This window comes from Chelonoidis abingdonii, chromosome 1 (genome assembly GCF_003597395.2).
Source record: "Chelonoidis abingdonii isolate Lonesome George chromosome 1, CheloAbing_2.0, whole genome shotgun sequence".
In the NCBI taxonomy this organism is placed as follows: domain Eukaryota; kingdom Metazoa; phylum Chordata; order Testudines; family Testudinidae; genus Chelonoidis; species Chelonoidis abingdonii.
In genome coordinates, this window is record NC_133769.1 from 95,377,631 (window position 1) to 95,394,637 (window position 17,007).

A 17,007-nucleotide genomic window follows, 5' to 3' on the forward strand; every position below is an offset into this window, starting at 1 on the left:
GCAGGCTCTGAGTGGGGGATACTCGGGCTGGGGGCTGCCCACGGGGCGCATCGAGCCACCTGCAGGTGCCGCAGGGTGGCCGCCCTCCAGCGCTGCAGCCGGGGCTGGGCAAAATGGCCCAAGCTGCCCAGGAACTGCGGCAGGGCAGCCAGAAGCAGCAGTGGGGCCATAGAGGGCAGGGCGCTGCCGTGCAGGGCCAGGAGTGGCAGGGGGTGCGAGTGGGGGAGGGCACTGCTGGGTGGGAGAGCCAGGGCCCGGGTGGGGGGCAGCCAAAATTTTTTTTGCTTAGGAAAGCAAAAAACCTAGAGCCAGCCCTGGGGCCCACAAAGGGTTAATCCAGCCCTGGCCACACCCCAGCAATGTGAAGAGTCAGCAACTTCCCAGCAATGTCTAAAACACTCAGCAGCCGTGCTCAGGGTTACCCAGAAACATCAAAAAAACAAACAGTATTAAACTCTAATGTTTTTACTTCGTTAGACTCTGTAAGTGTCATGGCTGGCCAAGCCTGTAAAGTCCCAAATCAGCTCACATTGATGGTAGTGTGAAGATTTGCACTGACTTAAATGGGAGTTGGATCAGGTCCTAAATCAATTATCCCCATAATGGGCCCATGACTGTTGGTGACTGAGGTCAGGACAGATCCTGAGCTAAGATAAGGATTTATTTTGGATCTAATGTTTCTCCAACCTCCTGCTGCCAGATCACCAGAACTCTTGGCTACCCACTTCTCTAACATTACAACTAGATTCTGTCTAGTCCACTACTTATCTAGCCCTGTCGCCATAGTATTTGCGTGTTTCCTGAGTATTTTGAACTAGAAATGGCAATAAAAACTCTCTCTTCCTTTTCCTGGCTGTAGGAGAAAAAACTCGATCAGGCTGTAGGCTTTGTGTTTGTTGGCTTGCTTCTGTTGGTGGGTGAGATTGAGGGGGAGTGCTATATATAGAGCTGAGCAAATTTTCACAGGCAACTTTTTGGGGGCAATAAAGACAAAAAAATTAGCAACAGCCAAACATTTGCAAATACATGTCAATTTTGCCACGTTTTTCATTTTGAATTTTTTAAGTCAAGCTGAAAAATCCCAAATGGACTGTTTCAATATTTTTCTGACCAAAGATTGTTGATAGTTTAGTTGGAAACAACTTTGTTTCAAATTTTCATTTAATTTTATTTTAAAATGTAACAGCTCAAACCAAAATAAAACATTTCTTTTTTATGGAAATAAAACATTTCAATCGAGCCAAAATAAGACTTACTTTTTGCTGATTTATTTTTGAATTTTCAATTTGCTTAAAATGTTCAAGATTTACATTTTTATTTTGAACTGGGACTTTTTTTTTTAATTGTGAAGCTGCCCACAAGCCACAAAATCCATTTTTCACCCAGTTCTACTGTGAAGACTCCCATTTACTTCAATAGAAATTGAATCGTGGCTAAAATCAAGCTCCCACTGCCAGGGCAGCAAATCTCTTGGCTTTCTACTCTGGTTTTGCAGAGATTGTCTGTCCACTTCTCTGGATACCATCAACACACTTAAACACCTCCCACATATTTAAAACTATAAATAGCAGCAGTAGTCTCTTTTTAGCCTGCAGGAGAGCTGCATTAAATTACTTATCGCTCAGGGGAGTGTGAGTGGGCAAAGTGGGACACTGTACAAATTGACTTTGCTTTCTTATGATAGTCTAATAAATTAGTTAAGCATTCAGTGTGGAAAGTTTGGAAGAGACATTTGCTATTTTAATAGAAGCATGGAGCAATGTGCTTTATCTAACCCAGGCACAGCTAGGCCAGAGGTTTCACAGTGCAAGGAGTTGGATCACAGAACAGGGACTTCAGAAGAGACCAACAGGTATGCTGGGCAATTGGAACTCAGTGGGTAATCACAGCATGTTTAATAGGAGCTCTAAGTTTCTGTTTAAAAATGGTTGTGAAACTCTCATGCAGCGTTCTTCCTGTTGTCAGTGTTTGCAGTCAGAGACAGCATCATTTTTTTTTTAATCCTAGCATTTGCTAATTTCAATCCAGGATGAAGACCAGATATTTTAAACCAAAAATGACAAAATTCTGCATGTCCCCTACTTTCCCCCTGAATGAAATCTTAAAGTGCTTTGATTTTGCGCCAGTTAGAAAATTGCCATTTTTGTTTAAAGTAGTTTCACAGCAAAATGATTGTTCCCGCACATACTGCAAGGGGAAAACAGGGTTTGCTTTTTCACTGACCACTGCTGAGCTTGACCTTTCTGCTCATTTAAGTTCACCAGCAAGCACACACACATGCATCCTGAATCATCCCATGCTCAGCTGCAAAAGCTTGGCCAGTGTATGTCTGTGCAGTAAGTCTTAACTACATCTGGAGTGGAGCTGCACAGTTCAGCTCCAAAGCTAGACTTCCCCTAAAATTTGGGGGTATTTGGATCTGGAGGTTTGGGTCCAATCGCTGTACCGATGGAGCAAGTTTGTAGATCCTGTTTCAGTTTCAAAAGAGAGGTTTTCAACAGCAGTGACACCCAGTGAAGAACCAGAGAACTGCTCCTTCTATTAATATTAGGCAGCAGTTCATGAGGCAGCCCTAGAAGGGAATTATAGACTTGTGTTCAGAGGCGCTAACTTTCCCTCTTTCACGTGGGTGCTCTCCCAGAGCGTGCTAACGCTGCCAAGCAGTGGCTGGGCGGGAAATACTGGGAGATAGGCAGAGGAACAGGGACCCAGGGCGCTCAGGGAGGGAGGGGAGGTTAACTGCCAGTGGGTGTTCTAGCCCCAGAGCAGCCATGGAATCAGTGCCTATGCTTGCAGTTATCAATGGCCCAGGCTCCCTCATCCTTTATCTGACACTGGGGTTCTGTGGCAGGGGGTCAGATCCTTACTCAGTCATTAACTGAATTGCAGGAATATCTTGAACCTGCAAAACTGAGCTCGAAATTTCTCTAGAACAATATTTGGAATTTCTGGTCCTAGGAAGAACTAAGAAACAGAGAAGCATCCATGAAACTGCAAAATATCTTTAGAATGCTACAACCTATTTCTGTCTTTCTCTTTTTCTGACACTCTCTAAAATAAAAGTATCTTAAAAATATTGAAGACTGGTTTAAGCAAAATAGCAAGCCAGATTTTCCCCCCCAACCTCTGAAATGTTTTTAGATTCAGTTTAAGTTTTGTGTGGTGAGTTCTTATTTTATCTTGTCCAGTTCATCCTGCTCTAGTTATAATTGCTAATCTGTCTATTTTAGGGTTTTATACTGTGTCTCATCCCTTCCACATAAAATCAGTAGCAATAGTGAAGTCTTGAGTGGATTTCACGGAGACAGGGGCACTTCATGCTTTTTGGGTAAAACATCTGTTTGGGGTAGGGTTTTTTGTTCTCATATTTTTAGATTTTATTAATTTCCTCTTTTTTCTGTGAGGGTACGGGTTTACTGGATAGAAGGTGTTGTCAGTGTTGTTACTCTTATGCTGGAAAGACTTCTAATGAGTTATCAATCATCCTCAATAGCTCTGTGCCATCCAGAGGTGAAAGTGAGGCTCCACAGGATGAGCTAACAAATTTGGGTGGAACCAAGATGGAACAACGGGTGAAATATATGGAAGACAAACTCAGGTAAGTTTGGTGATCTGAAATTATATTCCATTTTAGACCCCTACCCTTGGGGCCAAACAAGTGTTCATGTTCCTAATGGATCTCTGAGGTTCACACCGTTCTTGTCATTTGCCCTCCTTGTTGTTTATTGAGATGCCGGCCCCTTCTTTGGCTAGAGGGACAATGTGTGGCCCTCCTTGTCTCCAGAGGCTCAGTGTTGTGCCTTGGCACCATTGCTTGGCGCTGACTCCTAGAGAAAGAGACAGAGAGAGAGTGGCTAAGATCATCAGAGGTCTCCCACATGGCAGGGCAGGGCCATGGTCACCCAGCTGAGCAGATATGTTTTTAACCATATAAGTTTTGACTGTTTCGGTTTTTTGCTGAAGGGCTGACTAAAAATTTTGGGAGGGACTTCAGCTTTTGCAGATGTTATTACTTTATGGATATTTTATTAACTCTAAACCCTTTGCATTGTTCTTTGCCTGATGGAAGGGAAATGAATGCTCGATTTGAAGGTGCAGAGAAACGACTAGAGGTTTTGCAAGAACGGCTCAGGTAAGTGGGGAGGATCAGACCTCGATGACAGTGAAAAATATTGTGATTCTTTCTCAAGCATCTATCATATCAAAGAAGTCTTGTACATTTCTTCTCTTCTGGGTTTTCTTCTCGCTTGTGGGTGTTGATATTAAAATATTAACATACCTAGTGATTGGACTAGCTCCATTTCTCTGGCTTGGCATCGCTCTCCATGGTCAGGTCCTGAGGCTGCCATCAACTTCAGTTTGTCTTGCAATGCAAATCTGACAGTGTGATGTAACACCACAGCCTTATTACGCTGTGTGATTTTCATCTTAAAATCATGTCATGCTTTGAAACACTATGATGAATTTTAGCTCCATCCCAAATAGTTTTCTGAATAGGTAATACCCCTTTGTGCATCAGCAGGACACAGGATAAAGCCACCCTTCCTGATATAGAAAGGGCAGGTGGTAAGCTTATACTTGGCAGGACTGTGAGTGCAGCTGCCATGATAGCATACTCTGATCCTAGAGGAAAGGGAGAATCTTGCATTACTTAGCAGTGACCTCTTAACAGCTATTTAAGGGGTAGCATTGACAAGCTCTTAAAGGAAGGGTGGCAGCTGAGATTCTGGTGAGAGTGGAAAAGGGTGTACTGTGGGGGACAGAAGAGAGGCAGTACCCTAGAGATGCAATATACAAGCATAACATGTTAAAATGAATCTTCTGAAAAGATCAAGAATAGTGATGAGCAAATCCAGCAAAGGTTGGTTCCAATAAACACACAAAAGTAAGGATCTTCTTTAGCCTTATCTGAATCCCATATAACTGGGCTGGAAATTGGATAAGAACAGGCTTTAGTGAGATATTTCCTGCAACTTCTGTGCTTGGTCAGGATGGCATTACAATGACAGCCGCCTCTCTCCATGGTATTTTGGAGCTTCCAATCCCAGCCAGAAAAAGGAAATACAGAGGCAGCCAGGATAAGGGAAATAGCTAATCAATCTTTTTTCAAACCTGAAAGGCTTTTCTTAGAATTTTGTCAACTCAAGACTCGGTTGATGTAGAACAAAAGTTCTGGTAGTTAACAGAAAGTGATCCATGATACAGAGATTGGAACTAGATCCAAATTTCCCCCCAAATTCAGACTAAGTTGGATCCAGAGATTTTGTTCAACCAAGTACAGTAGGCTAGCTGCAAAGGCTGGATCTGGATCTAGATCTGGATCTGAACTTCTCCAAAGTTCAGTTTTCTGGGTTTTGATTTATTCCCATCTGCATTTTTTATTTAATGTTGTTTGTCCCATCTCTAGTCAGGAAGCAGCAAGTGAGACTGATTGCTGTGGCTCCAGATCGCAGGAAGCCTCCAACAATAGTCAGTGCTTCGCTCAGAAGTGAGTAGTGTGTATTTTTGTTGCTATTCTGTGAATTGCCTCTTCATCTAGGACCACTCACCCTGCTCCCATCTTTCTAGTACATCTGTCACCTGTGAACTTGTTGGGACTCTAAAAACACAACCTTGTGAACAAACTTCATGAACGTGCATGAAGACAGCAGCACACGTCTGTGCTCAGGGAAAAGGAGATTTTTGTGAGTTAGGGACAAGCAGTGTTGCTTGTCCATCAAAAGATGTTTATTACCCAAGGTTTTGACACATTGGACTGAACCAGCTCTTATCAAAGCCAATGGGAATTTTGATATTGACTTCAGTGGGTGCTGGATCAGACCATAGTTTGTAACACACATTACCTTCCTCCTAAGTAGAAATATCGGGGCTAGCGAATCCCTTCAGTATCTAAATGAATTCCGTCAAGTGCCTTGTGTATTCAACCTGTGAAACAAGAAATCCACAATGTAATAACACTGCATTTGGTGACAGCAACATCACAACATTGCAAGGCCATAAATACATCTGGGACAATAACTGTCCTGTGAGCTGGGCTTGCAGAATAGATGGGTGAGAAGCTGGGACTGTCTCATAACTTCTGGGATGGGAGTGTCCTGTGCGTCATTGACTGGTTGGTGATATTTATTTTGTCCATGAAGCTGTTTCATGGAGCTTTCCAGAATGATCAGCACAGAAAAGTTTCATCAGAAGGAGGAAGAATGTGAAAAGTGGAGAAAGAAAAAAAGAGTCTTAGAGCAAAAGTAGGGGATTTGTAAATATTTCCTCCAGAACTTATCTTTCTACAAAGAGTCTGATCCTTCTCCCAACGCTGTAACCCCTCTATGCCACCTTGGCAGCCAAAGTGTCCCCTCCCCAGATTCTCAGTCTCCAGTGGGTATGTGTACTACTGGCTGCAGTGAGATGGGTGACTATGGCAGCTCTGTGCCTGTCCCACTGCCCAAGTGCAGATGAAAGAGGCAAGCTCTCAAGACAAAACCCAAGTGCTGTTTAGATCATGCCAGCTGCCACTTGTAGAATATCACTGTGAGGGTGATACTTTTCCAGACAGAATCTGGCACACCCGGATGCTCCCTGGTCAGGCAGATATCAGTTTAGGGTTGGGAAATACAGAGTGGAGGCTGTGTCTTGTGAATTATATGGCAATTCATAAACTATTTCCAGATTATTATTAGTTATTCTTTATGAATATCCCTTTATTCTTGATGGTTCTCCTTTGTATCTGGCGCTTCCATTTTTAAATGAACTTTTTAACCCCTCTTTTAGCCCTGGATTGGAGCCTGTCTTGGCCAATGCAATGAGAAGTCATAAGTTCTCTGAGAAGCTGAATGACCCTTGTCAAGAAGCAGATGTACTGGAAATGTACAACGGGCTCAGGACACATGAATGGGAGAAAGCCAAATGTGCTGCAAGTGGCTCTGCCTTCCCAATGACATATGAAAAAGGTAGCACCATAATTAAGGTTTGTTCCTATTCATATCCATCCTAGAACTCAAATGTATAAAGTCTTGAAAAAATAATCGCACCGTATGAGCCAGTCTAATGACCTGGCGTTTGGTACTTGCAGGATCAAGCAGGAAACTAGATGTGACCTAAGCATCTCTTGATGCCAACTGACAGAGGGCATAAGGGTATGGGGATCCCCTAGGTTCATCAAAAGAATGCCATGTATGGTCTTTAATGAAAGCCTGTGTCACACATGACATCATAATCATTGTAAAAGGAATGTATAGCGAATACGTGAGGAGCTAAGTGTATCTGCTGAAAATTAGGCTCTGTAGGACTGGTGGTTGAAGGCAGGTCACTGAAATGTAGTGCACCATGAGACAAATTGTCCAGACAGGAAGAGAGAGATATTTATCTCTCTGATGAGCCATTGTGTGCCTTACAATAAAATTCTATTCCCATACTGAGTCACTTGTTCATTAAGAGTTTCCAGAAACTTTAGAAGGAAATTAACTGAAAGAGATAAAGAGCTGAGGGTGCCCTGTTTTCAGGTGAAGATCAAAGTTCTGGCTTGGTATATCTGGGGAGTGCAGAGAGATGCTCTGGCATCCTTCAGTCTGTGAAGACAAGTTTCCAGCTGGATTGATCTTATGAAAGAGAGATCTCAGCCATCCTGGTTGAAAATGCTAGGGAAAAGACTGGGAGTAAGCTCTCCTGGAAGAGACAGAGGAATACTTTATGAGTTTAGTTTAGCTGAAACAAGCATGTTATGGTTTATATGTAACTATTTGTTTCCAGCATTGTTACTTACTATCATTTGACTCTCTGCGTTTTGATTAAAAAAACAACAACCTTATTCTTGTTTCACTATCCATGTATCTAAGTGCTGTGTGTTAAGCGGAGTGGTGTTCCTGAGTTGACTGTAGTAAGCTGGTGTGTCCTGGGAGCAGAGAATCTAAGAGTTCTAAGAGTGTTCAATGAATTAGAGGCTGGATGCTCCATGAGGATGCGCGGAGGACTCAATAGGGGGTGGGTGCCTCTTGCTAACCTGTACAGAGAAGCAAGGCCTGCGGAGGCCTGGAAAGCAGGGCTTGTGTTGCCAGAGTCTGGGGGAGTCAGGGAGCTGGCACACAGCAGGTAGAGAAAAGACTTCCTCACACTAAGGGCAGGTGGTAGTGAGGTGCCTCACAACCCTGGGTAACCCTGGGAAGTGTCACAAAAGGGTTGGCTACTATGCTGTTAACTCTTATTTTCCAGCCCAGCATGGCCTATGGAATGTCATGGAGACCAGCCTAATGGTGCTGCACAGTCCTGGCATTCAGAAGAGCAGGTTCAATTCCTTGTTGCCATTTCTCACTCCAACTAGGCATCAGCTGAGAGTGTTGCAGCATCTTGTCTGGTTTCCTTCTGATTCCTTGTGCTGTGCCACATAGGAGATCTAGTTTTGATTTCTAATTATTGCTTCAAGACTGGGTGTATTGGGGAAAAAATCACCACTGTATATTAAGAGGACAGCACAGGTGCACAGAAATGGAGTGACTGCTGTCAGAGGCACCCACAGTGGCATTCTCTTAACTGATTAACCTCTAGCTATTTTTGAAATAACTTCAATCCCTGACAGCTACCTGAAGCTTTTTTGCACATGGATTCAAGGTGCATTTCTACTGACTGAGGGATGTTACAGTCGAATGATCTCTCTACTGAAGATGAGATTTAAGTCTTGTATGTATTGCACCATGACTCTTGATCCTCATCAATATTTACAATGATCTGTTGTTATCTTTGCACCGCAGGCTGTGTTTTCCATATGTGAAGAAGAGCTGTCACAAAGACTGAAGCAAATTTTTGAACTCCTCGAGATTCCAGTTTCGAAGAAAACCACAAGCCTCTTTGACAGTCAACAGGTATTTAACATTATAGTGCATTAGGACTTGGGTAGCAGCGGGAAGCTGGGTAACCTGCTTAGATCTGCCACCTCTCTACAGTCTTATTCACACAAGGGAAATATCTCAAATGTCCCACAGTTGCTAAACCTGGTTCAGCACAAACTGTGTGAGCGATGCTGGAAGCAGGGCCGGCTCTAGGTTTTTTGCCGCCCCAAGCAAAAAAAATTTTGGCTGCCCCCAACCCGGGCCCTGGCTCTCTCCCCCCCACCAGTGCCCTCCCCAGCTCACATCCCCTGCCGCCCCAGGCCCCGCACGGCAGCGCCCTGCTCTCTTTGGCCCACTGCTGCTTCTGGCTGCCCTGCTGCAGTCCCTGGGTGGCTTGGGCCGCTTCGCCCAGCCCCGGCTATGGTGCTGGGGGGCGGCCATCCTGCGGCAGCTGCAGGCGGCTCCATGCACCCCATGGGCGGCCCCCACCCTGAGTGTCCCCCACTTGGAGCCTGCCCGGCCCAGCCACAAGGTGCAGATGCTGCTCCCCAACATGAACCACAGCGGCCCCAGTGCACGGCCGCACTGCTGCCAGGGCCGGTTCCAGGCTTTTGCCGCTGGAAGCAACAACAAACAACAACAACAACAACAACAAAATATGGCCATAATGCTGCCCTTGAAAATGTGCTGCCCCAAGCATATGCTTGGTTTGCTGGTGCCTAGAGCCGGCCCTGGCTGGAAGCCTAACATAGACAGGCAGCTACAATGGAAATAACATGAGCTAAATTATAAGCTGTGCAGGACAGGCAGAGCAGATGGGAGAACTGTGATTCCTTTATATTTGTAAATGATGTGACAGGAGAATGGCTGAGTCATATGTAGTGTGGTAGGTCACATGACTGAGACACTAATTCTGTCATTGACTGTCTGGAATGCACTTACAAGACATAGAAACCTCCTTCCAACCCCATGTCCCAGTCTGGGCATTTGCCCAAACCTTGGGAGATGGAAGTTTCCAAATCACTGTTGGGCCAATAACCAGGAATTGGATTATTCCCATTTCATATTGGCTAAGTCAGGCTGTTTCGTTCTTTGTTTGGTTTGTAGCTGCCCCCTGGGCTGGCAAGAGAGATAAAGAATCACCTTAAACATCTCTATTTTAACTATGGAGAAGACTTCTATCAAGCCAAGAGTAGGGTGAGTAAATACCAAGCCTGGGAAGGGGGTTCCATTAGAAAAATGTCTGAAACTCACGGTATTGAAAGACACCCCACTGAGTTCTGTGCTGTATCGTCCATGTCTACCAGGGGGCTGAGATTCACCAAACTCCAAGAATTTTCCTGTCCAGCACCTCCCTTTTACTCCTCTTTCTGCCCCGCTCAAAAGGCATGTCTATACGTAAAACACTGCAGCAGTGCAACTGTAGCGCTTCAGTGAAGATGCTACTACGCCAACGGAAGAAATCCACCTCTATGAGAGGCAGTAGCTATGTTGATGGGAGAAGCCCTCCTGTCCACCTAACACTGACTACCTGGGGGCTAGGTTGGTATAACTGCATTGCTTGGGGGTGTGGATTTTTCACACCCCCTCAGGGATGTAGTTAAAATGCCAGTGTAAGTTTGTAGCATAGCTGCACATCGTAGTAACACCTCTGGCTGAGGAGCTCTAGATGCTCCTCCCTTCACATCCAGTTAATGCCACACCTTCCATCGGCCAGAAGGGGCTGATAGAGAATGTGCATCTGGCTTCTATGCTGGCCCATGAAAGCTGGACATTACATTGTGCTATGTGCAACTGGGACAATCGTAAGTGGGTGGAACTCTGATTTCAATACCTATATTCCAGTTCTATAAAACCAGACTCTGTCCTGTTTCTTGTGGTAAATGTCCATCAGGACAGCAATGGACCTGTGTGGTCAGCCTGCAGTTTGGACATTTCAAAAATCCCTGGTTTCTCTGGTCTCCTGAAAGGCTTTATTTGGATATGTGGGAGAAAAGACAGCCCAGGAATTTTGTCAGGCCTCTGGCATGCTGAGTCCCATAATCTAGAACTTCTCCTGGTGTGGAGATCAGACTAAATAAAAGATCCCTGGGTGTGTTTCCCTCACCACTATCAGTTCTGGTTTATGAATTCCATTACTGGTGTCAGTTACTCCATATTTATAAGCTGCAAACTGAGTCAACGGGAGGTGGTAGAATCTGCTTAACAATTAGCATAACAACATTGCAAAATCCCTATGATACTCAATGTCCTCACTTTATTTTCAGCCTTCACTTCCTCCTGATCTACAGAAGTTTCAGCCACTGGTACATTTCACAGCAGAGTGCTACAAAATTTACTGTTTGTTGCTTCTTCAGAACCCGCCCATTAAAGCTGTGTGGCCCACAGAGGAAAGAATCCCAATCTCTTGCATACAGCATGTGGACAATAAAAACGTGGAGGATAGGATGTCATTAAACTTTCTGTGGCCCGTGCTGGCACGTGGGAGACTAGTATTTAAGAAAGCTGTAATCTACGATTAAATGGAATGGTTGTTTGGAATCTGATTATACCTCTGTGATATAAAACAATAAAAAAAATAGTGAAAGAGCAGCCTTGCAGTATGTGTCTTTTTTTATTCAGGAAATGCTCAGGTTTTAGCTCTTGTAGCATATACTCCTGGAAGGGGATGTGACATAGAGACCACTGGTGCCTGCTGGCAAAGAGTTCACTGCTTTATAGCAGCAAATCCTAACAGGCTTGACAAGCACATTATACCTTGCACACAGCTTTCATAGTAGTTATCTATAAAGAATGCCATGAGAGGTCTCAAAACCATGGTCATGTTGGTCATTAATAGGATTGTGAAATGTATGTACAGATATTATGTGCGGGGTTATAAGCCTGTACGTGAAATATGTTTAGATTTGATATCAAGGTATGAGTCACCAACCAAAGAGAAAGGCAGGTTTTCTTCCAAACAGGAGATAATATGCGTCTCTCTCTGCCAAAATGTAAATTCAGATTGTAAGTTAACACAATGGAATCCCCATCTACACAGGAAGTCAACAGAGCCAGGGGAAGTCAATAGAGAAGAGCACACTGGAAAAAACAAGTAATGGGGGAGTGATAGCACCCCTGACTAGAGACAATGAACTTTGGGAGATATAGGAAGAAGACAAAAAGACACCATTTTATCCTGCACCTAGGAAGTAAATGAACAGTGGTTTACATTTGTGAAAACAGGATCTCAACTAACCTTGGCTGAAACACTGCAAAAAAGACTTTGCGTAAAATAAACATCTTTAGAAAGGGGTTTGGCTTGTGAAGTTAAGATGAGTCTCTAGAAAGCATGTATTCATTTTCTTGTACATGTATTATGGTTTGGTTGCTCATTTCTGTTCCCCTCATTACACCTTTCTACTCCTGGAATGCCAAGCATGGACACAATATTATCCACTTAAACTGACCTATTCACTTCTGCATCTAACTTTGGACTCTCCAAGATACCCATCTTCAAATTATCTAGCATCTCAGCTTAGAATTATAAAACAGGACAAGAGTACAATTTCCAAGCCAACATAATGTACTATTTAATATGGTGTAACATGCCTTGGTTAATAAAACAAAAAAAAATGAAAATAAAGAGGCTGAAGGTTAATCCAAGTCACATGGTTCATTTCTATTTGATCGTCAAAATAATAACAGTGACTATTTGTATTTATAAAGCACCTCTCCCCCAAAGTGCTACACATTTTAGTGTCATTTAAAAAGAGTCAGGGAGGGGCTAAAACAAATCTCAAGGAGAAGTGACTTCCAGAAGATCACCCAAATGAGGACCCAAATGCCCACCACCTGGTCTGTAGTGGAGGGATCCCTGAAAAGCTGGTGACTTGGGAATACAAATATATCCCAGAGAAAAAGGCTCCAGACTGAGATCTTGAATCTGGCCTAGGTCTGTACCATTAGGAACCCAGATCCCCAACTGTTGTCAATTGTTGCAGCTCCACTTATGTAATAGAGCAATAATGATTTACACCAGCTGGGGAACTGACCTAAAATCTTTAAAAAAACTATCTGGACCAAATTAAAATCCAGCTCCTGCTTTACAGCCAGTCAGTGTAAAGAATGCAGGGTGCACCTAACATGATCATAGCTGCCAACAGCCCTGACCAACAGAAAGTGAAATGGGCAATATCTCAGAAAGACTAGAGGTCCAGATAAATACATTGACATTTAAATGCTACTCCAAACCTCTGCCTGTGCTAAAGTGAGCTGGAAAACTTGGGAGAACTGATTTTTCTCATGTGACTTCCAGTACTTCTGGCTTCTGAGAGGTGAGACATACCAACAAGAACATCTTTGCTCATGGTATATGAGGGCTTTCCATTTTGGTCCTGCTTGGAAGTTCCAGGTGGAAAAAGAATAAGTCAACCAAACTTTTCTAAATCTCAGCATGGTTCTTGTTTTGGTCCAAGTAGATTCGTATTATATCTGAACTGGTCCATCCATTTGTGACACTCTGTATCTCGGGGGAACACTCGGCACCTCCATGTTCATCCTTATAATATGATTGTGTGGTATCCAATGCAAACTTTGCATGTCGGGTGTCTTCAGAAGGCTCATGATACACAGAGCATTGTTGTTATAGTGATGTTATAGGTCATAATTTCATGTATATAGTTATGAGGCTGAAAATGTGTCCTCATAGCTTAAAACAAGCCCAGGCAAAACTCTCCGGGAACAGAGGAGCAGTTCACACCTCCGCGTGAACAGCACAGGAGTGAGTGTTCTCACAGCAGAGCAAGGTGAGGCTGGCTCCCAGAGACAAGGATTGGAGTGACCTAGCAGCTCATCAGCCCAGATAACACCACGGGAACATCACATCATTCCTAGTACAGGCTTGCAAAAATGTCTATATTGATGACCCGACATAACAGAGATACTGGCTCAGATATCTGGCTGCAACCACAGTGAGCTTGGCGTAGCCCACAATATGGAGTAGGGGACAAAGGTGACAATGCCATTTTACACACCATGGATACTGGGGCTGTCAGGAGCCAGTTCAGTCCCCAGAATAAGCTAGAGCAGCTTCAAAGGCTGCCCTAACTTATGTCCTGGCAGCAATTGTCCCAAAGGAACCATTCAGAAGATTAACATAACATAAGAATAGAAGAGTGGCCATACTGAGTCAGACCAAAGGTCCATCTAGCCCAGTATCCTGTCTTCTGACAGTGGCCAATGCCAGGTGCCCTAGAGGGAATGAACAGAACAGGTAATTATCAAGTGATCCATGCCCTCTTGCCCATTCTCAGCTTCTGGCAAACAGAGGCTAAGGACACCATCCCTGCCCATCCTGGCTAACAGCTTTTAATGGACCTATCCTCCATGAACTTATCTAGTTCTTTTTTGAATCTTGTTATAGTCTTGGCCTTTACAACATCCTCTGGCAGAGAGTTCCACAGGTTGTGCGTTGTGTGAAAAATTACTTCCTTTTGTTTGTTTTAAACCTGTTGCCTATTAATTTCATTTGGTGACCCCTAGTTCTTGTGTTTTGAGAAGGAATAAATAACACTTCCTTATTTACTTTCTACATACCAGCCATGATTTCTCCAGCCACATCCACTCCCTCTCCCCACATGCGTCTTCCCTCCCCCTGGCACAATATAAACATAGGGCGGCAAATGGGAAGCAGTAAAGGCCCATTCTGCAGGCCTTATGTTACTAGTAAACCCTTCTTACACTGGATTGGTGGAAGCAGATTCCCCAGTGGGAAGATCTGGTTGATTTTCATCCTCTTTGTTCTGCAGGAGCAGTGTAAAGGAGCCACATAGCAGCCCAGAATCAGAGCCCAAGTGTGCCTTGCTACTGTGCATGGGAATCATTACCTTTTCAGCAGATGTCACACCTTCAGAGAATTCTGTTTTATACTTTGACAGACCAGAAAACAACATCTCTGTCATCTCATGTCTCTCTTGTAGTCCTTTGATCATAGCATTAATCTCTTTCCAGAATGTTTTCACTTTCAAAATCACCATCTGGATTCTGGTTAAATGCTTGGATACCATTTTCAAGTGCTTATTTTCCCCTTGGGTAGCCAGTGAACAATATGCAAACATAAGCCATATCAGCAAACAATGATTTGCATAAATGTATCTCTCTTATGGAAAAAACCTTATTCAATTGCTAGTTAAAGATACTCTATACATTTTTTATAGGAGAGATTTCATTTTCTATTGCAATTTTTAGGTTTTCAAAGTAATTTTCTATGAAACTTTATGGGTTTCATCCTTAGTAAATTCTTTCAGACTTTTCCATAAGGTACTAAAACTAAATCAGTGCTTTACCTATATGGTGACCCAGCATGCTTTGCAGAAAAGCAGAAAAGAGAGCATTTTGCACCTTTATGAAAAAGAAAAAGAAACAAACAAAACTGTAAACCAGAGAAGTTGTAGTAAATGTTAGAGATGCAGTCAGTTAATTTAGGACAGACAAAGCTCATTGCTTCAAACTTCTTTGAAACTGCGTTACAAATAGATGTAAAGAGAACAGGAGTACTTGTGGCACCTTAGAGACTAACAAATTCATTTCAGTACAAGCTTTCATAGACTACAGCTCACTTCTTCAGATGCATAGAATGGAACACATAGACAGGAGATATTTATACATACAGAGAACATGAAAAGGTGGAAGTATGCATAGCAACTGGAAGAGTTCAATCTCTCAAACAAATAGATGTGTTTCCATTATGTTAGATATCAAAAATGAAATGTCTTCTTTAACTTTAACCCTTCTCCTGCAGTGCTGGAAATGCTGGGCTAGAACTTGCCAGCCAGAAAGTGAGACTAACTAGAAAGAAATATGAGAAGGTGATAAATAGCTGGGCCTGAGCAAAAGGAACAAATGGGCAGGGGACATGTCTGACTGAGGCATGTGGTGTAGGTATGGCACTTGTATCAGACAAGACTTGGTTTTTGCAAACTGCATTTGGTTATTCTAGGACTTGGCAGCTGCAGCCGCCATTTTGAAAGCCTTGTATGGAAGTGTGCATTCTCATAGAGACTTGGCTTCACTCTGCTCTGTATTGCGCAACCCCCTAGCACAGATGAGCTGTAAAAAGTGACTTACCCCAGTATAGATTACCCTGGTGGCAGTACCTGTAGCTACCGCAGTGCCAAACACGTTTGTGTAGCCAGGCCCTGAGCTCCATGGTGTTACTCCTGGGGGAATTCTGTGCCAAAAAATGAAAAATTCTGCACACAATATTTGAAAATTCTGCAAAATTTTGCATATTTAATTTGTCAAAATAGCACAATATAATCATGCCAGTTTCAATTATTTTGGAAATTTATTTCAAAATATCTGTCAGCAAGTATGTCTGTAACAATACAGAGCAATAAAGAAAAAAAGATTCTGGTAATATTTTTTTATAAATAGCTTTCTTATTAGGCATGTTATGTAGAACTTTGAATAATTCATTTAAATTAAAATACATAACTATATTTCCTGCACCTGTCAGAGGTAGTGCAAAGGCTGGGGAAGTAAGGGGTAACGGAGGAGCTGAGGGAGGGGAAAGGAGCCTAGGAATGAACTTGGAGGTGTTGGGTGGGAGAAAGTGTTTTTTGGGGGGATGGTATTGTTAGGGAGTTGGGAAGCCCCCTCATGCAGACCCTGGTTGACCCCAAGCCTCTCCCATTCAGTCAAGCACATCTGCCCTGTCCCCACACTCCCCATAGCCATGGGTCTCTGCAGACACCCTCCCCTCGCCATCTCCAGCGTCAGCGTTGTCACCCCACTAGCTCCTGAGCCCATGCCTCAGTCTGCACCACTCCAACCATTCTGAACCCAAATGTGTGACCCCTCAGCAGCCCTGTGTGGCCCACTCTGTCCTAGAGTGGCTCTGCGGGCAGGGTGCTGTGGTGAACTCCTGGGGGAATTCTGCAGAACTGGACATAGCATTTTTTTTCCCCACAGAAAATACATTCTGCCCCGAAGTACTGCAGTTCCTCCTTTTGCCCACCAGAGGCCGTTGTGCACCAGACCAGCTGGCTGCTTTCATGCAGCCGGCTGTTCTGGTGCCATAGCGGCCTCTGGTGGGCAAAGGGTGGAAATGCAGCACTTCGTGGGCAAAATGTCTATTAGGCGGGAAAATACACAATTATTCGGGACAGTAGCATTCTGTGCGTTCGCAGATGCGCAGAATTTCCCCAGG

At 43.7% G+C, this 17,007-nt stretch overlaps 1 protein-coding gene across 3 annotated transcripts; it reads left to right on the plus strand.

The window, feature by feature from the left end:
- Window positions 1-1,378: 1,378 nt before the first annotated feature.
- LOC142047089 (uncharacterized) lies at window positions 1,379-11,406 on the plus strand. 3 transcript variants are annotated; one of them, XM_075067733.1, is made up of 8 exons: window positions 1,379-1,852; window positions 3,509-3,598; window positions 4,070-4,132; window positions 5,408-5,488; window positions 6,766-6,961; window positions 8,739-8,849; window positions 9,924-10,013; window positions 11,084-11,406. In XM_075067733.1, the coding sequence occupies exons 1-8, from the start codon at window positions 1,752-1,754 to the stop codon at window positions 11,336-11,338; spliced, it is 987 nt and encodes a 328-aa protein (XP_074923834.1). In that variant the 5' UTR covers window positions 1,379-1,751; the 3' UTR covers window positions 11,339-11,406. The 3 variants fall into 3 exon arrangements, with proteins under 3 accessions (XP_074923834.1, XP_074923832.1, XP_074923837.1); XM_075067731.1 differs by having other exon boundaries at window positions 1,383-1,852; window positions 3,494-3,598; XM_075067736.1 differs by having other exon boundaries at window positions 1,789-1,852; window positions 3,462-3,598.
- Window positions 11,407-17,007: the final 5,601 nt, after the last annotated feature.